This window comes from Thermobia domestica, chromosome 7 (assembly GCF_964235325.1).
Source record: "Thermobia domestica chromosome 7, izTheDome1.hap1.1, whole genome shotgun sequence".
NCBI classification, from domain to species: domain Eukaryota; kingdom Metazoa; phylum Arthropoda; class Insecta; order Zygentoma; family Lepismatidae; genus Thermobia; species Thermobia domestica.
The window spans coordinates 239009827-239027308 of NC_137460.1; the positions used below are offsets into that span (position 1 = coordinate 239009827).

The 17482-nt window shown below is 39.2% G+C and overlaps 1 protein-coding gene across 1 annotated transcript in view; it reads right to left on the reverse strand.

The window, feature by feature from the left end:
• Nucleotides 1-1484: 1484 nt before the first annotated feature.
• LOC145689026 (uncharacterized) overlaps nt 1485-17482 on the reverse strand; it is a 135615-nt gene continuing 119617 nt past the window's right edge. Inside the window, exons 8-9 of the mRNA XM_081763164.1 lie at nt 11901-12121; nt 1485-2315 (exon numbers count right to left, since the gene is read on the reverse strand). Of these exons, the coding sequence (XP_081619290.1) occupies nt 2045-2315; nt 11901-12121 (492 nt within the window). The 3' untranslated portion in view covers nt 1485-2044. The remainder of the gene's footprint in view (nt 2316-11900; nt 12122-17482) is intronic.

Genomic DNA, 17482 nt, shown 5'->3' on the forward strand with positions numbered 1-17482 from the left:
CCTCGCGGACCAAAACCTCGCCTCCCAAAATCTCGCCGGGCCGAAACCTCGCCGCCCAAAACCTCGCAGGACAAAATCTCGCCGGGCTAAAACCCCGCCTGGCCAAAACCTCGCCGCCCAAAACGTCGCGGGCCAAAATCTCGCCGGGCCAAAACCTCGCGCCCCAAAATCTCGCCTAACCAAAACCTCGTTGTAATGATCTCGCGACACAGAATCTCGCCTGGTCTAAATTAAGCGAGACGTAGTGTCGCCTGGAAAGAAATGTCGTCAGGATAAAACCTCTTCACGACGATTTCTTCAATGTAGAATGTTCTATCGCCAGATTTACAAAACTTATTAGTTTTTGAAACTTGACATCTTGTATAAATCTTCTTGCTTCACAAGGGCAGTAGCTCCAGATAAGACAATATTTTGCGAAATGCATGCCCTAAGGAGGAATGGAATGCAAGGCCTTGAATGAATTTTGCCGTTCTCCAGATCTAAAAAACTACTAAGCATAGAACCTTTACGTTTTGGTACAAATCTTTTCCTAGTACCATAAGAAGGTATGTTGCAAAATGCTCCTCGTAAGGGAGTGTTGAGGTTTGGATAATTTTTGAACGTTGGCTTGATCTCAGGACCCACGAGGTTTTGGCGGCGAGGTTTTGGCCGCACGATGTATTGGGTAGCGAGGTTTTGGCCCGGCGAGATTTTGGGCGGCGAGGTTTTGGCAACGCGAGGTTTTGGGCGGCGAGGTTTTGGGCGGCGAGGTTTTGGCCACGCGAGGTTTTGGCCGGCGAGATTTTGGGCGGCGATGTTTCGGCCGCGAGATTTTGTCCGTATCCCATAATTTTTATTTCTTCTATAAAGTGGGTTCGAAATTTCTCAACTCCCTGTAAAGTTGACCTGTTAAGCCTGGTTATTATTTGAATAGCTCAAATTTGATATATGATATTTGAATCAACTTAGGCAAATCAAATAGAGTGTGCGTTTGGAGCAACTTTGAGACGTACAACTGAATGGTCTTATGACATAAGCATTTGAATTTCCTTTACATGTTAAATTTGATTGAAGTATGGAAGAAGAACATAATTCTAATTTGACACGAGGCTCATCCCCCAGTTCATGTGCATTAGATATAGGCATTTTATTGGAATTAGACATAATGGTGTTCGATCAATTTGATGGGTGTTAGGGTTGAGGATTTTAATCAAACTCATAAGTCAAATTTGAGCGTATCGTGGACCTTCAACTTGTGCCTTTGATTCAAGTTTCACCATAACTTGTGGCTTCTTCTGTCAAATTAGAACCAAATTTACTGTGTTATCTGCAAATTATCCTTGCCATTTCACCTTGAGAACAATTACTTTCTTTCAACTTCATCTAATTTATTCTCTCTTCTGAAGCATATATTGTCTATGTAGATAGGAGAAGCTTTATAATATGCATACTTTATATAAAAAAATATACATATGCAGCGGTTCATGATTTATTAAATTATGCATACGTTATCCATCTTAATTGTCTTATTTATTCTGGATTACATTTTTCTTCTAGCGTCGAATTCTTGTAATTAATTTTTTTTATTTACATACATATAATACATAAACGTATAGAAGATTTACATATACGTTACATTGCAAACATAAATTCATTTTACACACACTCTATCTTGGTATGTCATACAAATACAAAAGTCTACTAATGAAGTCCCTACGAGGTCCTATACATATATTTCATAGCTCTCTGTAGACAGATGTTACAATATTACAAGTTAATGTAACATGATGCATTTATTGTACAGTGGAAAGAAACCATTATAATCAGTTCGATTTTGTTCCGGATAGGCTTGGAACAAATATTTTGTAGATATGGAGTTATCTTTTCTATGTAGTTGGATGCTAAAATTTGCGTTGAATCCAAGATCTAGAATAAGAACAGATTCTGTAGTGCATTCACATAACTTTACTAAAGAAGTACAATTCAGCAATATGAACACAACATAAGGGATTAAGCATTCTTAAGTACAATGCTCATGTAAAGCAATCATTTATTTTAACCTCCGTTAGACCGGAGTTACCACGTCAAAATATCTTATTGGTCTGTTCTTCCTTTTCGGTCGACGAGGCTTCACTAACGTCATATACCAGTAGATCAGTTCAAATAAAAGAATAACTAAACTCAATAGTTGTCCAGCAGCAAGGATAGAAAAAGGCATATGTAGCTGATCCATACGCATGGATAAAATTACAGTGGTCAACGAACAAGTTCTTGTTCTCAGCAGCCATTTCTTCGTCCAGTAATCCAATAAACCAACTTCTCGCATAAGAAGTATGCTGAGAAAATAAAATAAAACACTATACAGATAAGCATAACACATATTGTTTATATTATTATCTTACCAACAAGGGACCTTGTTCTAGTGTCACACGAAATGTGGGACAAGATTATGGTCAATCGATTTGAGTTAGTGAACAAGAAAATCCTAGGCGGAAAAAGCTTTCTATCGCAACCGTTCCGTACTTATCGGGGAAGTAGGGGCACTGAGAATGTGACATTACATTCTACAATACTCTGACAAGTGAGGATAGAGGCGTAACGACAGAGGAGGAGTGGGAAAGCACAAGTAAAAATGGTCATATAATTGAGGATAACGGAGGAGCTAGACGTCAGGGGAATGATACAGTAAGAATACATGGTTAAGTAATCAATTACAAAATATAGAAAGCCTGTAGACGACACCGTGAAAGAGGCTATGTAGTGGATTGTCCGTAGGGTACGGACCCCCTCTCCTCGTAACGCCCGATGTGTATAGACTGTTGTATACACGTAGGCATTCATTTTCATATGTTTGTCGCACGTGATACTGTCTGTGTATCCTCTCAACATTGTTAGAATACTTCGTCCCCCCTAAACTCCTGACTTGCTACTTGCCTGGTTGGAAGAATACGTTGAACATGAATAAGAGTGATCGAGAAGTATGTCTAAAACAAAGGATACAAAGAAATGTAGTGCAACATAATGGACTGCCCAAGATAGGTGGTTGTAAAGAAGTATTGGAGATATCTTCATCCAGCAGCAGCTTGACAATGGTTAATTACGATGGTGATGGCATAAAACTAAGATAACAATATATATGTCTGTGTAAAAGCACTGCAAAGCACCAAAGAAGCCCAACGTACTGCAGATAAATAACACAACTGTTCACATGTACATAGCTGTAATAACATCGAATAAGAAAAACACTCCGTTCTTTATAACGACCTCTGTTTGCACGATATCGTTGCATGCTGTGCTTTCTTTGTAAAATATAGCTATGGTGTCCCGGATGGTGACTTTGGTGTCGAATGCTACAAACGTACAAAGGTTAATTTATGAAGGGTAGTTTTTTATATCTTGTTGTGTAGAGCATGCCGATAAATGCCGTCATCAGTGAGTGCCCTACATACCATGTGTCCGGAAAGTATGGATCTTTGTCTTTGGACAGACAGCCGACAGAAGAAGATGGTGTGGCAAAGCATTTATTCATGATATTGGAAGAAATTGTCGAAGGTGTATGGACATCTGTGGACGTTGCTGAAACACTAGATTGTGAAAGTGGCACAAGCGAAAAAGTGATTCGCGTGATTTATTTGATGCTGAAGTAATGAAAACAATTAAGGAGTTTCATGATCGTGGACGGCGTGTGTAATGAATTATGAAGTTGTATCCCAAGATTAAGCATAGAAAAGAATTCTATCGAATAATACAGTACGTGCAACAAGGTGGCACCTACCAGTCGAAGATGACAGAGTTAAAGAAGAGGGTGTTCGAGTTAAGACCTCAAGGTGTAGCGATCTACCTGTACACGACAAAGACTTACGAAGATTGGCACGTTCAACAACTTGTGCGATAGATTTACGCGGGTTTATAGCACGTGTGTCGTTTATTCATAATTTCAAAGAGTACCGTGTGAGATCACGGAAAGAACGCCAAAGAAATGTCAACGTGCAAGGAATCATGTATCCTGGTAAATCAGAAGCTCCCATAATACAAGAGGGCAATAAACGTTCACCAATCGGCCTTCGTCATGGAATTTGTATCCGCACGTACACTGTTGCAAATGGGTGAAAAGCAAGTATATGTTAAGCCAAACAGTCTTCAGAAAACTACTCATTCGTATACAAAATGCCTTCACTTACGTTAGATGGCCGCTAGTTGACTAAATTTATCTTTTGCCTACAAGAGCCAACAGGCTACTGATTTGGATCTCAACGTTGTCTTACAGGTTGCTAAACACATGCCCGATAATGTGTTTGTAACTTGTAGAAAGTCCGGTAAGATGACCAAAGCCCACTTCAAGGAGTAAATGGAAAAACGTCTGCAGCATCATCTTGATGAGCACATCACGCATCTTCTGGTCAGCTTGTCTGGGCAGAGTGCACCTAGCGATACACAACTGATTAATGAAATATTGGATAAACGGGTACCTGCAGATGAAGATGAGCATTCATCTAACGATGTGGAAAGAGTAATGATGTGACGTGTGTGAGTATTCCCCCTGGTACTACTGCAATTTGTCAACCAAATAATGTATATTTTCTGCGTCAGGTGAAGGTACTTGTGTGAAAAGTTTATGATTCTTGATGGTGTAGCAATACCACACAATCGGCATTTTATTATTAGTAAGCACTCGTTAATACACAATTGATTGCAAGCACCTGTGTTTCACAACATGATCTTAAACGCATGGCAGAAATCAGGACACAATATTCACTCATCTGTTGGTTCATTTATTAACGTAAATCAGGTGTGTTTCGATGATGTCAGTGACGATGACAAGTGCAACACAGAAGATTGTTTCGCAGCACAACTCATTTTGTGTTCTTAGTGCCGTCGGTTATTGTGGCTTACACATTTCCTGAATAGCATATGCTACCATTAGACTACAAAATATTTGTAATTTACACGTTGTCCGTATTTTATTGGGATTTTATCCAACATACTGCACTCTCTTCTGCCAACACATAATATTGCAACACATTCTTGTTTTTACTTCTCCCGTTTTGTATCCGGAAGATTTCTCGCGGAAGCTCACAATGTGCCACATGCGTATAACTTCTTGCTATTGGGACGTGTACATCATTATTAAAAATGTTCAACATATACTTGCACTTCTGCTTCAAAGTATCGTCTCTAGGATTAATACCGTTTGTGATTTATTATATTTGTATGACTTAATTGGTTGGTGCTGGCGATTTGATGCTACAGTGTTAGGGACGACGAATAGTATTTAAATGATGACAGTGGGAAAACGGGTAAGGCGGAGAAAGTACAATACACCACTATACATTGCAAGATCAGTTCAGAAAGGTAATGGCCGCTGCATCCTACTCTCCACATATTTATTTGACCATCTCCATGATATATTACTATGCTATTCACCCCAAGTCCGCCTCGTATGTTTTCATACCTTCTATGGAACTTTTCCCCTACGATATACTAAACACTTACCCGCCCTCCTCCTCTGTCGTTACGTGTTACGATTCTGCCCTCACTTGTCAAAATATTGTTGAATGTAATATCACATTGCAGTATATATTTACGAGGTTCACTATGAAAGTTTTAAGATAAGCATTGTTGTGGCACAGTATTTGAATTCCAACAATTGCGTTTGGTAGTGGTATCCAGAGCGAAGAAGCGAAGCAAGTTTCAACTCGCCTCACTCATTGGCGTGGCCGTATCGCCTTCACTTGTTTGTTGATGTGAGCTGCATTCGGCTGTCTAGAATTGAGCTCGAAAGGGAACATTTTCGGGAAATGATCCTATACGATTTCAAAAGTGGTTCGAACGAGACACAAAGCCTTGACCGTTTGCAGGGGGCATTTGGGGACCTTGCTCCTTCCCGTGCTATAATTTTTCGGTGATTTGGTGAATTCAGAAGAGGCCGGACATCGCTTAAAGATGAAGAGAGAGCTGGACGTCCGGCAACAGCTGTGTCAGATGAAAACATTGTCGCTGTGGAACAAATGATTCGAGAAATTCCTCGAACAACTTTCAAGGACATTGAATCTACAGTGAACATTGGATCGCCAGCAGTAACAAAAATTCTTCATGATCATCTACGGCTCAGGAAGGTTTCATCTCGTTGGGTGCCTCACACTTTGACTGAACAGCCGAAGCGCATGCGTGTGGAATGGTGTAAAGAAATGTTCGCAAGATTTGATGGAGGCAATTTTCGACGCGTCTCTGACATTGTTACTGCTGATGAGAGTTGGATTTATCAATTTGACCCTGAAAATAAACGCTAGTCTACAGTTTAGATCTTTCCAGACGAAAATCCACAAACGAAAGTGAAGAGACCGCGAAGTATGGGGAAGAAGATGGTCTCAACTTCCTTCTCCAAATCTGGCCATGTTGCAACTGTTCCACTTTAAGAAGAAAGGACTCTTACGGCTCAGTAGCGCACCACTGTTTGCCTAACAAAAGTGTTCCAGAAGCTTCGGGAACGCCGTCCAAGAACTGGATTGCGTGGTATCCTGCTTCATCATGGCAACGCGTCCGCACACACGGCCAACATCGCAATTCAGTTTTTATAATCTACGGAGGTCAAACTTATGACTCATCCGCCGTATAGTCCTGACCTGGCCCCGTGTGATCTTTTCCTGTTCCCCAGGATCAAAGATCGCATGCGTGGAAAGAGATTTGGCAGCCTTGAAGAAGCTGTAATGGCTTACGAGAATGAACTTTCAACACTTGAAGAAAAAGACTGGCAACACTGCTTCCAAAAGTAGTTTTCGAGGATGCAAAAGTGTGTACAGTGTAATTGTGAATACTTTGAGAAAATGTAAGTGTTAAATTGATTTTAAGTATGTAAGTTATTTCACATCTCAAAACTTTCGTAGTGACCCTCGTAACTGCACTTCTATGCGTATTTTCATCGAACTCGCTCCATAATTCGTTTTATTATCCACAACGTGTTGTGTTGCCAGTGTCCCTACTCCCTCCAAAAGTACGGAACGGTTGCGATCGAGGGTTTTCCCGCCTACAGGTTTTCTTGTTCACTAACACAAATCCATTGGCGTCTCGTTCCACATTTCGTGTAACACCAAAAGAGGGTTCCTTGAAAGAGAAAAGACAAATGGACTTGAAAGTAAACAAACGTGAAAGAAATACATAACTCATTCAAAATATGATTGCTCAAAATTAAAAAAAAATGTGGCCAAATACAAAGACGCGCTAAATTTCACCGAATTCCCAGGATATGAAGGTTATTTTATTTATTTATTATTTTCGTTACTATTATTCTTTTATATTCGCGTTATATTTTGAAATTATATATTCCCTTTTTCTGTGGGAATATTTAAACTAGTTTAATAAATTGAAATACGAGGCCCTATACTTAGTTTAACACGTAAACTGTCGAATAACGGAAAATTACTTTATCTTACGTCCGTTTACAGAACTCGGTGAGTCTACGCTTGCCACTTGTAACGATCCCGTTACCTGCATATCGAAGGAAGTATAGAAAAATTGAGAATTAAATTACATTTATTATATGTATCAGGAAAAAAATTGTTAGAGTATCATGTTTGTAAGACGATTTCTTTTGCGTCATGAGCCTCAAGGTCGTTTTTGTTTCCATGCCTGTAGGTGTGTCATGTGCATGCTAAGGTTTAAAATGAAATGAAATCCTTAAGTTTGACGTCCCACGATTATGCCGGCTAGGCTAAAGGAGACGGTGATGATGAGAGATGAGTGAAATGTGGAATGAAGAAAGTGCGAGGAAACGGGAGAACCCCGAGAAAATCCACGAGCACGGTGTTTGTCCACCAGAAAGTCCACACGGCGCGAGCTGGGATCGAACCAGGGACCTCAAGCACCGGAGGTGAACGCTCTATCACTAAGCCACCGCGCCCCCTATGCTAAGGTTTAGATTGCAAGTAGCACGCTTGGGCATGCTGACTTGGGTTCTAGTGTTCTGCCGGTGAGGAGCTCAGATTTGTGGTCATCAAAATGAGAGAACATCGAAATGTATAGTGTTGGCTTAGTTCGTTCTTTCGACTTTGATTCGTTTGTGGTTATACGTGTATTTCCAATTGGTAGTGAAAATAAGAACAAACAGAGTTAGTGAGCATTATGTTAAGTTTCATCGCCTATCTTCGAGCTTTAATTACTCGGTTAAGCATTATTCTTGTATTTGGCGTTACCGTGTTGAGCAAAATTATTGAGAAAGGAATTGAAGGGAGGCTTGGTACAGTTCTCTCTATTGTATTTAATGAAGTGAAGCAAGATTTGGGAGAATTGATTTCGAATTCTTTTCTCATAGTGATTAATTGTCTTATGATTCAAATATTTGATTTCCTTTGAAGTTTAGCGTTCTTTGATTATGCCATATAAATCTTTCCTGTTTCACTTCAGAGCATAATTCTTCGCTAGTAAATAGGTCGATTCTTATTTGTGAGGGGGAACGACACTAGAGACATCCAGGGAAAATGAACTTAACAAAGGTAACGGTAATCACGAATTATTAAAGGTGAGTCATATCTTAATTTCCCTGGGAGTTTGTGGTGTGTGTGTCAATTCCAAATAAATAACTTTTGCACTCCATCCGAGATAGAAATTTGTGTAAGGAATTTTCCTCTGATAGAACGGAAAATCCAGGCGTGAGAAGGTGTCGGGTTTTGAACCTAAAACCTCAGAAATCTTCAATGTGACTGTTATTCTTTTCAGGTTTAATGATGAGAGATTAATAATACTATCGAGCAATGTTGCTGAAATATTCGTTAGATCAGTTACAAATAAAATATTTAAAATTTTCTAAATTCAAAATTTGACTTGTAGCAATCTCATGTTTGAGATGTTTGTACTATTTGATTTGCTACCGGATTTAGTCCATGATTTTAATGAACCTAATGATTGGCTGGTTCCAGTGAATAACCGGTTAAGTCAGGGAAAGTGATTTTTACAGGAGAGCAGTTTAAAGGTAAATTTTACAATAGTTAATTGGCTAATTTTGACATAACCAAATGCTGTAACTTTCTCAATTTTATGAATTCGTCTTAGCCGCTTCTACACAATGTAGAACTCACCAAAAGAAGTTTATACCTGTAAAATCTCAATTTTCAAAAAAATTCGATTTAAGCGGTTATTCTCTGGAACTAGCCAATTAGTAGTTTAGTTAATTTAATACGGCTTTATATTTTGTTGGTTAGGCTGCTCTGTAGAAGCGTATCTTATTGGAAATTAATTTTGAAGGAAGTTGTTACATTTTTGGTTTTTAGGCGAAAGCAACTTGATCCTGACTGTAAAGAAAATGTTCATTTGATAATAATGGTATTTGAAACGGGTTGGTAACCGATATTAACGTTCAATTTATATAACAGGGGTTCTTGATTGGCTGATCTTAAGTATTCTCTATTTGAATTTGTTGTACTATTGAGATTCATAGTATTTTCATTGTGAAATTGCTGGTTACGTTTGGAGACATACAACTATTCACATTCAATTCCATATTATGTTTGGATGCCGTATGGAACTCGTCAAGCTGAAGATTTGTGAGTTACAAAATATTGTAATAAAGATTTTCCTGGAAATTGTTGTGTTATCATTTATTATATTGATATTATATTGTGTGATTAATGTCATCCTCTGAATTTCCAATTGACATTTGATGATCGCATCTCCTAGTAGCTCTTTGTCGCGTAAGGTCCTTCTGTGGCGAAATTGGACTTGTGTTTTCCCCACCTTGTCATATTGGCTGCGGACGGGGGCGTTACACACTCTAGTGAATCAGTAGGATTTCTCAATTAAAATTCATCGTAAAAGCATTGAATGGAATGGATGACATCTCAATTCTGCCTTTTCTTGCAACAATCTTTCTGCTAAATTCTTAATTATTAACTTGATTTTTTTTTACAAATGCGTAGAATGATAATTTCAAAGAACGCTTTACTGATATTCAGAAAAAAGAATTAAATTAATTGGCTTAGAAGTCCGAAACTGATATATATATATATATATATATATATATATATATATATATATATATATATATAGGTTGGAAGGTAACTCCACCGAAAAACTTTCGAATGTGATTCCTTATATGAAATGAGTTCTAACAAACATGGGTCAAAAAACGTCTCTTCTCAGAGTTATGAACCGCCGAAAATTGGAAAAATCACGTTTCGAAATGTACTGCCTCAGAAACTATAGAACATATCCCAAGCGGCTTAAGGAATTACACAGGAAGTAGTATGCGCTATATCTAAATATCCATGATTTTCCATCCTCCGTTATCGTCGAAGCGAACTGTAAAAAGGAAGTTGAGGTATAAAAATACTCCTTTAAGTACTAATGGTACGTTCGTTTCGCTGGTACCGGTGAATTCTGAAACATGGGTATTTAGATAGAGCGCATACTAGTTCCTATGTAATTTTATAAACTCCTTGGGATATGTCGTATCCAAGGCAGGGCGTCGTTTTGAAACGTGATTTTTCGAGTATACGGAGGTCCATAAATCTGAAAGTAGACGTTTTTCGACACATGTTTATTAGAACTTTTCTCTTTCATTTCATATAAGGAATCACCTTCCGAAGTTTTTCGGTGGCGTTACCTTTCACCCTGTATATATATTAACAACATGCGTTGTAGGGATTTACGCTTGGCATGCGAGAGGTTATAGATTAATTATGAGTTAAACATTTAATTTTTAAGTAGATATTTATTGTTATTAATGATGTAGAGTTATGTGTATTGTGTGTGTTATTATTAGTTAGTAAATTGCTAGATTACATTAGGCAAACTGTTGGCGATTTATTTATTTGAAAATAATCAGAGATGTACTACTACATACCTTGATGTTTATTGGAGTCGAACTTTTGAATGCAGAGTTCGTAGTTAGCGGTGAACCACAGTGGAAAGGTTTCCACTGATAACGTGGTGTTGATTTTTTTGTGATTGGTTTTTAAGGATGATATTTTGCTAACGGATCCCTGGCAACTAATTACGATTTAGTTTGACATAACCTTTTTATGTCATTTATTTCATAATGATTTTGTGATTTTTTTATCAATTTTGCAGTTAATACATTTTTGTGCTGAAACTGTAGTTTTTACATTCTTTTTAGTGACCAAATTTTTAGACAGTTTACGTTTACAATTTCCACAATTTTACCCAACTTTTAGAATTTGTTGGTGTAAACATAAAATATACAAAGGTTTTTCATTTTTGTTTTGATTTAATGTTTGTTTACAATGTTATGACACGTGCGAATTCGTGTCTGGATTGTTACTTAATTCAAAACAAACAACCATAAGCACAATGTAATATTATGTGTTAACTCATTTGTTTGCATGATTTTTAACATTTAAATGTAAGCCAATTTTTAAACAAAAATTTAATTTTTATTTTTAGCCAAATAAATGAAATAAATGAACTTTAATATATAAATTTATTTCTGAATTTGGCGTCCCTTAACAATATATATGAATGTATGCATAACATCATTTATTCTTCTTCTATGCCACTACGTATCATCTGATTACATCAGCACTTTCTACGTATATTTCGTTCAGGATAAATATCAGTTTATGTTTCAACCATAAGGTTAATACTGAAAATTACTTGATGTTTTACTATTATAGTCAAATTGTGAAGCTTATCATATTAGCATAAAATACGTCATATAAAAATGTTCTTGAACTAGAAAAACAAATCAAATCAATATTTATTTTAAAATAACAACTGTGTGACAGTTTCGCAACTAAATGAACATATTGGGTTCATCAGACCCTGAATTTATCAGTTCGTTGGTGAAACTGTCACACAGTTATTTCAAAATAACCGTTACTTTGTTAATTGATTTGTTCCACTAGTTCGAGTTATTTAAGATAACAAAGCTAATTTAAAAAATCTAGTTCTAAGAATGTTGCACAACTTACAAATAGTTGAAGAGCTCTAAGTATGGGAAATTCTCCTTAAAAACAATTCTCTGGCTTGACAATTTGTATTTTGTATTTATTGACACCAAGCTGCATTTCCATTTGTTGCTGGCAGCTATTATTGCTTCCGGCGTGTCTATTACAGCAGATTGTTCCTCACATACTGCATGCTCACAGTCTGAAAGATCTTCTTTAGATAATATGTTTGGATACAATTTAATCTGAAATAGAATCAAAAATGAAGAATTAATAAAGTTATGTGCCAATGTTAGCATACTTTAACCCAAACCAAGGCTGTTTTTGTTGAAGAGCAGCAAAATTATGAATATTGACGTTCAGATCTATGTCATATTCGTTATTATATTTTTGATAAACCTACTTTCAGAATATAAGTAGTGTTTTTGCATGTAACCATTAAATTCAAGTCAAAATATTTTAGAGTATCTCTCAAAACCATGAGTTTCTATGCTCGACTAGTGAATAAACATCAAGGTCTCAAAGTATTAAAACATAATGTTTACAGTCAAGGGAACTATCACTTTTGTCACTTACGAAATGTCGGACTTGTCACTGAAACGTCAAAATCGAAACAATTCTTATTAGTATACGCTTATGCCAACGCGATATTGCATGTTAATTGCACATTACTAGAAACTGGAGGCAGATGACATAGCCACTCTTTCGCTCTAGTGAAGGAGCAGCAGCTGCTACTTACGTGCATAAGAAACATCAGCTGAACAAGCATGCTGCATTGTCAGAACGAAAAAGGAAATGTACCCTATGTAAAAAAAATAACATCACTTCATACTTTTACAAAAGCTCAAGGGTTTGGGATCCTAAACTTTACTTTTCTTTACCACAGAACTCAAATCAACCGATTACAGTGTTTTCCTGTTATCAGAGTATTGCCTGATTGTGTTCTTTGTTGTTTGTTGTTTTCTTTTGTTTCCGTCAGATGGCTTTGTAATCAGTCGGGACGGTCGTGTTGGCGGATTAGTGTGTCTCAGAGTGCATTGTACGTTACAACTCTCGTGATTGTTGTTGCAACTGTGTTACAATGATAGTCTTATGAATTGTTGTGAATGTCAGTGTACTTGTTCAGTTTAGTTAAGTTGGAGTGCATTTTCAGTTAATTTATTGTTCTGTTTAATGTAAATGGGTAAAAAGTGTGACATTTCAAAACGTAAGCAATGGATGATCCTTGCTTTTCACAGTAAAGGTATATATCGGAGAGAAACTGTGTGAAAAGTTCATATGAAGCAGTCTACAGTTAGTCGATGCCAAAGAAAGCAAAAAGACCATGGAACATCGTCCATCAGAAGTAAATGTGGCCGAAAGAAAAAGACGTCTCCTCGAGTGGATCATAAGATAAACGACATGTCACTAAGTAACAGAGGAATGAGTTCACGCCAAATTGCAGCGGAACTTCAGTAGGAGGTAGGTGTTATCATTAGCCATTCTACTGTAATGCCCCTATTAAAGGAGCAGGGTGTTACAAAGAAAGTTCCTCGTAATAATCCCAGACTAACCGAAAACCACAAACAAGCTAGACATGAATTTTGTATGCGTTATGGTCCGTGGACGAGTGAAGACAGGACCCACGTGATCTTTTCAGATGAAAAGCGGTTTTAGCTGATAGGTAATGACAGCTCAATCAGCTTGTGGATGCGGAAAGAAGAAGAACTTGAAAATTCCTGCATTTCTGAGACAAAAAAGTGTTGTGATACTGTTATGATATGTGGGTGCTTTTCTGCAAGAGGTGTTGGCAGGATTAAAATTTGTACCAACAGTCTTAATCCTCAAGAATATCTGCAAATCTTGAATCGTCAATTGCTACTGGGTAAACGGGATCATTTTTGGGAGGAAATCTTGATTACTTTATCTTTCAAGACGATAATGCAACCTGTTACTATGAACAGGTTGTAAATAAATGGTTTTGTGACATGAACATACAGAGACTGAGTTGGCCTCCCAACTCTCCCGATCAGAATCAAATTGACTGTCAAGTAGAGGACCGCATGCGAGTATGAGTACAGCGGATTAATGGGGACGTCAGCGACGAGGCTATATGTCCCCGCGTCGACTAACAACGTTGTTCAGGACAGCAAGATAAAAAGAAAAACAAGATAAAACGAAGACAGTTCAAATAAACGAAACGCTGCTAAATGAAAAGGGAAAAGGAAACACAAACAAAAGTAGAAGATAAAAGAATAAATAAGTTAAAATATATAACGATAACTATCTACAGAAAAAAATATAAAAGATGAGAGATAATATAAAAATTTAGCAGCAATAAAAAGCACAACAGACTAAAACAGCTCAGAGAACGTGAGCAACTCCACAACCAGAAACGAACTTAAGTACCCGTCTAACAACATCATGATCATCCCCCAAAGCACGGGTAAGGAGACAAGGCAGTCCGTAACGTTTTCCGAGATCTGAGTATTAAGGACATTCAACAAGAATGTACTGAATACTCAGGGGGACTATACACTCCTCACAATACGGGCGGTCTAATTAACGCAACACATATCTATGCGTCAGATGAGAGTGTCCGATGCATAGAGGCGCCAGGAGCAGTTAATCTCGACGACAAGAGGAAGAAGATGTATCACACGTTCCTAGGATCGGCTTAACTGTGTGAAGTTTATTCCCAATTGCCTGGTCCCAATCTGCTTGCCAGTAAGAGCCCACCAAGCTGAAAAATGACGCCAAAGATCGGAGCAGGAAAGGTTAGGCTCCAGTGCAACTCCGGCCAAGGCGGCGGTCTTGCCACCTCTGTCAGCAAGTTCGTTTCCCCGGATGCCAACATGATTTGCTACCCAGCAGACAACGACGACACAACCCTGTTGCTGTAATTGATGGCATCTCACAAGAATGTCCTGCACGAGAGAGTTCATACTGAAGTCATTCAGTAGACTCAGAACCACTCTCTGAGAATCGGTGCAAACAAGCACACGACGTAATGCAAGCGTGAGAGCATGGTCTAAGGCAAGCTTAAGTGCAGTCAATTGAGCAGTAAACACGGAACATCAGCGATTAAATTGGAATTCTGAGCTGCTCTCGTCGGTGACAAAGGCACAGCCTACAGAATTTCCATCCTTAGAACCGTCCGTAAAGAACACACGAAGATCGGGGTACTGATCTAACAGTGCGGCAAACTGCTGGTTGTACACCTGGGAAATAGTCTGCTGTTTCGGCGCATAGACAAACGTAAATCATGGCGAGGTAGACGAAGCAGCCATGGTGGAATATCACAAAAGTGAACCAACGAAAGAGAGGGCCACACGAAATCGTCGCCAAGAAAACTCTCACACGCACGGATGTACCAAGGACGTGTACAGCGAGGACGTACAGTATAGCGCTCGTAAATCCGACCACCACGGACACATGGTTTGCAAGTCTGGTCTGGAATAAAACGCACATGCGCAGAATAATTATAAGAAGTCTCCTGCGACGAAACGCTAACGACGGTTCATTGGCTTCAACATACAGACTTGCAACAGGACTAATACGGTAGGCACCAATAGAAACCCGAATGCGCTGTATCAAGTTGAAGCAACACAGACTAACGAGCAGACCTATAGGCAATACATCCAAGTCCGGGTCAACAAGACAAATACGCTGCCGGCAGAAGTAAATACATTGGGATTTCTCGGTGGAAAAGCAGAATCCAGTCTCATTCGACCAGCGAACAAGACGACTGAGAATCAGTTGAAGCTGTCAACTAATGCCGCGAAGGTGGCGGGAGCGACAGAAATGACAAGATCGTCAACAGAAATTAGACCAGACACAGGATCTGCGAAAGAACACTGTTCACGGCGACAGCAAACAACGTGACCCAAAAGACACTGCCTTGTGGAATACCATTTTCTTGCATAAAGCGCTAAGAGATCCCACACGCACTCTAAAATGACGCTCGTGAAGGAAGTTTTTAATAAATTGTGCCATATGACCACGAAGACCTCAGACAGAATTTTTGTAAGATACCGCAATGCAATGTGGTGTCACACGCTTTTTCTAAGTCAAAAAATATATCCAAGAGATGTTCTCTGTTTAAAAAAAGGCCTTGAATTTGACTCTCAAGATAAGCGAGATTGTCAATAGTGGATCGGAAACGACTAAATCCACTTTAAACGTGCTCAAAAATGAATTCGATTCCAAATACCAGACCAGGCGCTTGTTCACCACGCGTTTAAACAGCTCGTAAGAGCAATGGGTCTGTAGCTCGTGGGGCTAGTTGCGAGTTCTCCTGGCTTTAAAATGGGAAGAACCAGAGCCTCACGCCAAGCAGGTGGGAAAACCTTCTCCACCCAAATGCGATTGTACAGTTGCAGTAAAGCAAGCTGAGTATCGCGGGAGAGGTTGCGCAACGTTTCGTAGGGTATACGATCAAGGCCTAAAGCAGTATCAGATGACTCACGAAGAGCAGAATCGAGCTCAATAGGGATGAAAGGAGCATTATAGTCCTCAGCATTCGCGCTACGGAACTTTAACGGGTTCCGTTCTAACCGGGCCTTAATAGGAACGAACCCTGGAGGATAGTGTCCAGACTAAGTGACGGATGCAAAATACTGGCCCAATATAGCAGATATCTTTGAATGGTTAGTCTCTAGTACACCGCTGACAGAGAAAGCAGGAATATGAACAGAAGAATGAGTTTCACTAAGAGAGCGAACCCGACGCCATAGAGTAGACATCGTTCTGCGACTATTGATTAACAAAACATAATTCTTCCAGCTTTGCCGCTTCGATAGTTTAATAAGACGCCTAGCCCGAGCTCGTAGAATGCGGAAGCGCTGGAAATTTTCATCAGTAGGATGACGATTAAAAGTGGCAAGAACGCGCCGACGACCCAGGATAGCCTCACGAATGTCCGCAGACCATCATGAAACACGCCGTCGGGAGACGTCGCCACCGCATTCTGGAATGGAACCATGAGCAGCGTCAAGAACAGTCTGCACGAAACATTCTGCTACTGCAGCGACTTTAATCACGTCAATAAAAGGCACTGAGCTCATGGAATTTACGCCAGTCAACACGTTTCAGATTGAAGCGGCGGAGAGGTAAAGGAGGAGCAACAGGGAGACCATCAAGAAACAAGGGAAAATGATCACTGCTACAGAGATCAGGATATACTCTCCACGTCAATGAAGTCAAGAGACCGGCACTGCACATGGAGAGTTCGATGAAGGAGTATGTGTCATAGTTAGTGGAGAAATGAGTAGGACTGCCATGGTTAAGGATGAGCAAGCCACTCTTCTCAAGGAATTCTGTTACGTGACGGCCACGACCATCAGTACGGACAGAGCGGCTCGAGCTGATGGAAAAGCTGAAGCTGATCGGCAGTTGTAAAGGCTTCTGAGTAATGAACGTACAATGGCAGTGAAATTGTAAGCGGGCGAGGGAAGTATACTCGCACCGCGACGGCCTGCAGTCGAGATACAATGTGAATCTGCCGAGAATGAAAAAATCAGAGACACATATGGCCACGCCGCTAGCAGCGTGACTAGCATCTGACTTATCACATCTGTACATAGTACACCCAGGAAGAAGAATGGACTGGGAAGACTAAAAATGCG